General features: G+C 41.9%; 1 protein-coding gene across 1 annotated transcript; it reads right to left on the reverse strand.

The window, feature by feature from the left end:
• Positions 1-469: 469 nt before the first annotated feature.
• LOC110173243 (E3 ubiquitin-protein ligase TRIM21-like) lies at positions 470-4,105 on the reverse strand. Its single transcript, XM_020939238.2, has 2 exons — positions 4,043-4,105; positions 470-3,111 (listed from the first exon to the last, which is right to left on the reverse strand). Exon 2 carries the CDS (start codon positions 3,107-3,109, stop codon positions 1,439-1,441), a length of 1,671 nt encoding a protein of 556 aa, XP_020794897.2. The 5' UTR covers positions 3,110-3,111; positions 4,043-4,105; the 3' UTR covers positions 470-1,438.
• Positions 4,106-4,962: the final 857 nt, after the last annotated feature.

Genomic DNA, 4,962 nt, shown 5'->3' on the forward strand with positions numbered 1-4,962 from the left:
TACTGTTATTACTACTGCTGTTACTACTACTGCTACTGATGCTACTACTACTACTACTACTGCTACAACTACTGCTACTACGACTGCTACTGCTGCTACTAGTACGACCACTACTACTACTTCTATTACTGCTATTACTACTACTATTACTACTGCTACTGTTATTACTACTGCTGTTACTACTACTACTGCTACTGATGCTACTACTACGACTACTACTACTACTGCTACAACTACTGCTACTACTACTGCTACTGCTGCTACTTTTATTGCTACTGCTGCTGCTACTACTGCTACTACTGCAACTACTACTAATACTAGTTCTACGATTGCTGCTACTAATACTACTACTACCGCTACTGTTATTACTACCTTTGTTACTACTACTGCTACTGCTACTGCTGCTACTACTACTACTACTACTTACTACTACTACTACTACTACTACTACTACTACGATTGCTGCTACTAATACTACTATTCCTTTTACTACTACTGCTACTAATGGTACTATTACTACTACAACTACTACTACTGTTACTACTGCTACTACTACTACTACTACTGCTGCTACTATGACTACTGCTACTACTGCTACTATGACTACTAATACTATTATTACTACTTCTACTACTATTACAGCTACTTCTGCTAATACTGCTGTTACTGCTACTACTATTAGTACTACTATTACTATTACTACTTCTACTACTATATATACTACTAATACTAATGGTACTATTACTGCTACTACCAGGTTTGCTTTAAATTCCTGAGCCTCTTCAACTCCTAATTACTAGAGGGATGATATAAAATGTATTAAAAGATACGAACAGACAGGATGAGAAAATAACAGTACTAAATACAGCAGGTCTAATTTTCAATATTTTTAATTTACTTTTAATTTAAATTCAAAAGCATCAATAACCCCAATTTAACCTCACCCCAAAAGTAAATTAAAAACTGTCCGCTTGCATTTCTTCTGCCCCATAAGGTCAGTGTCCAGGTGTTGTCTGTAGGGGGCAGGTGTTGAGCAGGTGTTTTGGAGAGGGTGAGAGACAGAAGGAGGGGAAGAGGAAGAGAGATTGAGTGGTAAAGACAGGGAGGAAGAGAGGGGAAAAGAGAGAGGGGGGTGTGTACCTTCCCCTCAGGGACTGTCACTTCCTGTCCGATCTCTGTCCATAGACAAACAGCACGTATGCTCCTCCTGAATATCATGAATACTAAACACAGGCCTCATATTTGCACCAGACTGACTGATACAAATAAGATATACATGATGTAAGGTTTACACAGGGACAGTTTAAAGCTGCACTGTGTAACATCAGAAACATATTTAATTTATTATTTTTATATTATGATGTATTTAATGGAAGACTGTGCAATGCTTAGCCCACAAGCCTATGTAACCCCTGCTCCCACACAACACATTAGGTTATTACTTTGGTACTTGGACATCACTGAGAGTCTCCACTGCAGTGAGAACCAGAGGAGCAGAGTTTGCTCCTTCTGCATTTAAACAGGGACTGATATATGGCAGCAGATTCTCCCTGAAGCAGCAGTCAGTGAAGGAGTAGAGGAGATCTGCAGAATCTGCATCATAAAAGGAGACCAGACCCTTTTCATAATCCACAAACACCCCCACCTTCTGAGGAGCTCTCTGAGGGGACAGACGGGTCCAAGGGCCAGTCCAAGCTTTGAACTCATCATTGTTTCTTAAGGAGATGCTCCACTGTCCATGTTCGGGACTTGCAGTGATCATTCCTTTCCTGTTGATGGACTCGTGGGCCACTCCTAAATCCCAGGCTGTTTTGCCTTTGACCTGAACCTCAAAGTAAAACCTGCCAGAAGAGAATCTCTGTTTTCCTAAAACATCGGGACATTTATCAAACCTGAGAGGAGAGTCTGGGAGCTTCTTTCTCACAGCTCCATAATGAACCTGTTTGAGATCTTCAGACAGAACAAGTCGAGGATGAGCCGTGTCTGGGTCCAGAGTCACCTCCACTGCACACTGCTGCGCTCTCCTCAGCTCAGCTTTATTAGACTCTGAGGCCAGTTCTTTGAACTGTTTGTTAAACTCCTGAGAGAGACTGTTCTCCAGCTGAGACAGAGCTCGGGCTGCTTTGCCCTCACATGTCTCCAGCTCAAAATTCACGCTGCTCCACTCCTTAAGACCAGTGGGGGGCGTGAGTGCAAGGCAGCGCTGTAGAAAGTGGAGAGGGTCATGAGAGCGTGAGAGACATTCAGCCTCAGCACTACTCTTCTCCAGATCACAAATCTCCTGCTCCAGCTGCTGCAGCAAATCCTGGGCTCGTCTGAGGCTCTGACTCTGCTTCTCCTGGAGCTCCTCTAGGAAGAGGTCCATACGCCTCTGAACAGACTGCATGAGAGCAGTGAAGGCCTGCAGCCCCACAGCCCTTTCTCTGTGTGTCTCTGTCTCACTCAGCTCCAGGAGGCTCTGGATCTCCTGAATCTTCTGCCTCCTCTGCTCCACCATGTGCTGGCTCTGAGCCTGAATCAGCAATAGAGAGGATCTCCTGCACTCACACGCCTCCTCCAGAGACAGTAACTCATGGTTCTTGTGCTCTAGGACACACACGGTACAGACAAAGATCTGGTCAGTGCCACAGAATAGCTCCAGGGGGCGCTGGTGTGTGGGACACATCCTGTCTTCAAGGTTTTCCACAGGCTCCATCAGCTGATGTCTTTTCAGTCCAGAGACTGTGAGATGAGGCTGGAGGTGGCTCTCACAGAAGGAGGACAGACACACCAGGCAGGACTTGAGGGCCTTTAGCTTGGGCTCAGAGCACAGGTCACATTGCACCTCTTTAAAGTGAGGCATGTGATCCATAGAGCTGCTCTTGTTCTTCTCCACATTAGACCCTGAGACCACCTCCTTCAGGAGTGTGTTGACCCTGAGCTGTGGTTTGCTCGGGAACTCCTCTTTACACAGAGGACATGTGCATGGCCCATCAGTGTCCCAGGTCTGATTGATGCAATGTTGGCAGAAGTTGTGTCCACATGGAGTGGTCACTGGCTCAGAGAACACCTCCAGACAGATGGAGCACAGGAATGTCTCCTCAGAGCTCCTTTCACTGGTGGAGGACATGTCTGAAACATATCAACAATAGTTAAATCAAACTGAAGTCCCTTAAAAGTGGAAAGTCATTATCACTTATTGTGACAGGAAAAAGCTTTTAATTTGTAAGCTTTCAGGAGGATTACTCAAGTAACTCTCAGAAATTACTCCCCATCGCTGGTTTTCATATTAGTGGACTGGTATCTGACTGATAACGCTATACTGATTTGAACGATTGTGCTTTATGTTTTAGTAGTAAGATTCTGTTCAAAGTTTACGGTTGAAACACACCCAGGAGCATAAAAATCTGAGAGAAGATAAGATATGAACTGCTAAACTAATCCAAGAATCCCATGTATTTTCAGAATAAGCTACAGGGTTAGCAGCTTTCTCACTGTGGAGACACAGGGCATCTGACACACAGGCGCATTTCTGAACATTATTGTGGAGGTTTATATTACAGGATTAGTAGGTTTTGTTTTAAATAATGTGTCATTACACTGTAGTTTACAGAGGGTACTTCCTTAAATAATTGCAGTCTTCACATTAAGCTAAATGTGATCATTTTCTTTGTAATTAACAAGAACTCAATAACACTCACAATAGTAACACATTTTCATCTGTTTGAGCAAAACTAATGTTGAACATAAACAAACTATACAGCAGGATCAGTTGTAGCTTGTAATAAATAACAACATCACTAGTAGTGTACCTAAACAAGTAGTAGTAGTAGTAGCAGTAGTAGCAATGGTAGCAGTAGTACTAGTTGTATGTTATTAGGTTATTTTTTCAGACGAAAAGTTTGTTTTCATACCTGACACTTTGGACTGCTCACTAGTGATCTTCCTCAGAGTGGTCACGTGATGTTGTAGTAGCAGTAGGAGCAGTAGGAGTTGTAGGAGTAGTAGTGGTAGTACAAGTATACTAGTAGTATTAGTAGTAATAGTGCCTAGCAACACTAACCTGCACTGGAGGTGCTGAGGTGCTCTTAAGCAAATGTAGAGGGAGTGTTTCCTGGGTCAGTCTGAGGGAGGGGCTTGCTGTGCCGTGCCATCTTCTTATATCCCTGTCTCTGTCTACACACATGCACAATCTATATATATCATATTGATAGCATGCACATTTAGCACGGAGCCAAAGTGTGTGAATGAACCACAAGGAGAAATTCAGTTCAAAATGATTAAGTAATTGACCCCAAGTAGTCTTATATGTGTATTAGAGAGCTAAATAATAATAGTACATTTGTTTATAATAGGTATTCATGTATTTGCTATTTATGGGTATGCTTAATAAACAAAAAAAAGCTCAGAGATTCTGATTAAATCAGTTGGATTTTTTGAACTGGATAATTGTACAGTGTTGATTTTTTTTTTTTTTTTGAGCAGTTGATAATAAAAAAGCTGTTGTTGTAGTGGGTTTTACTGCAGTGTTTAATTAGGGTCACTGCATGTATAAACTTTTAAAGGGAATCAAGTTTTTATCAATATATTTGGCTGGTGCTGCAAAGTTACATTTGCTGATCTGGACCAAACTTAGTTGTAAGTTGAAGGGGGGCAACCCAACACTAAAATGTAGGGAATATTGAGTGTCTATTTTGTTAAGAAGCTCCTGGAGAAGAATCCCTCTGTTTTATTTATTTCTTTACTATAACTATAAAACAGTCCTATTATTCTGCTGGACACTTCTGTAACTTTTCACAGTGCATAAAATTCTATATTGTTGCTTAAATCTTGCAGAATTTGGTTCTAAATAAAAGGCCAAGCATTCTTACTGTGTGACCCCCATGAAACAGAACTGTGCAAATCCACTGACAGTAACCATACATCTCTCACCAGGCTTGGGCTCATCGATTCTCACTCCTGCACCAGATTTTTTCCATGTGT

This window comes from Boleophthalmus pectinirostris, unplaced genomic scaffold (genome assembly GCF_026225935.1).
Source record: "Boleophthalmus pectinirostris isolate CB_2022bp ecotype Guang Dong unplaced genomic scaffold, ASM2622593v1 HiC_scaffold_11, whole genome shotgun sequence".
Taxonomy (NCBI): Eukaryota; Metazoa; Chordata; class Actinopteri; order Gobiiformes; family Gobiidae; genus Boleophthalmus; species Boleophthalmus pectinirostris.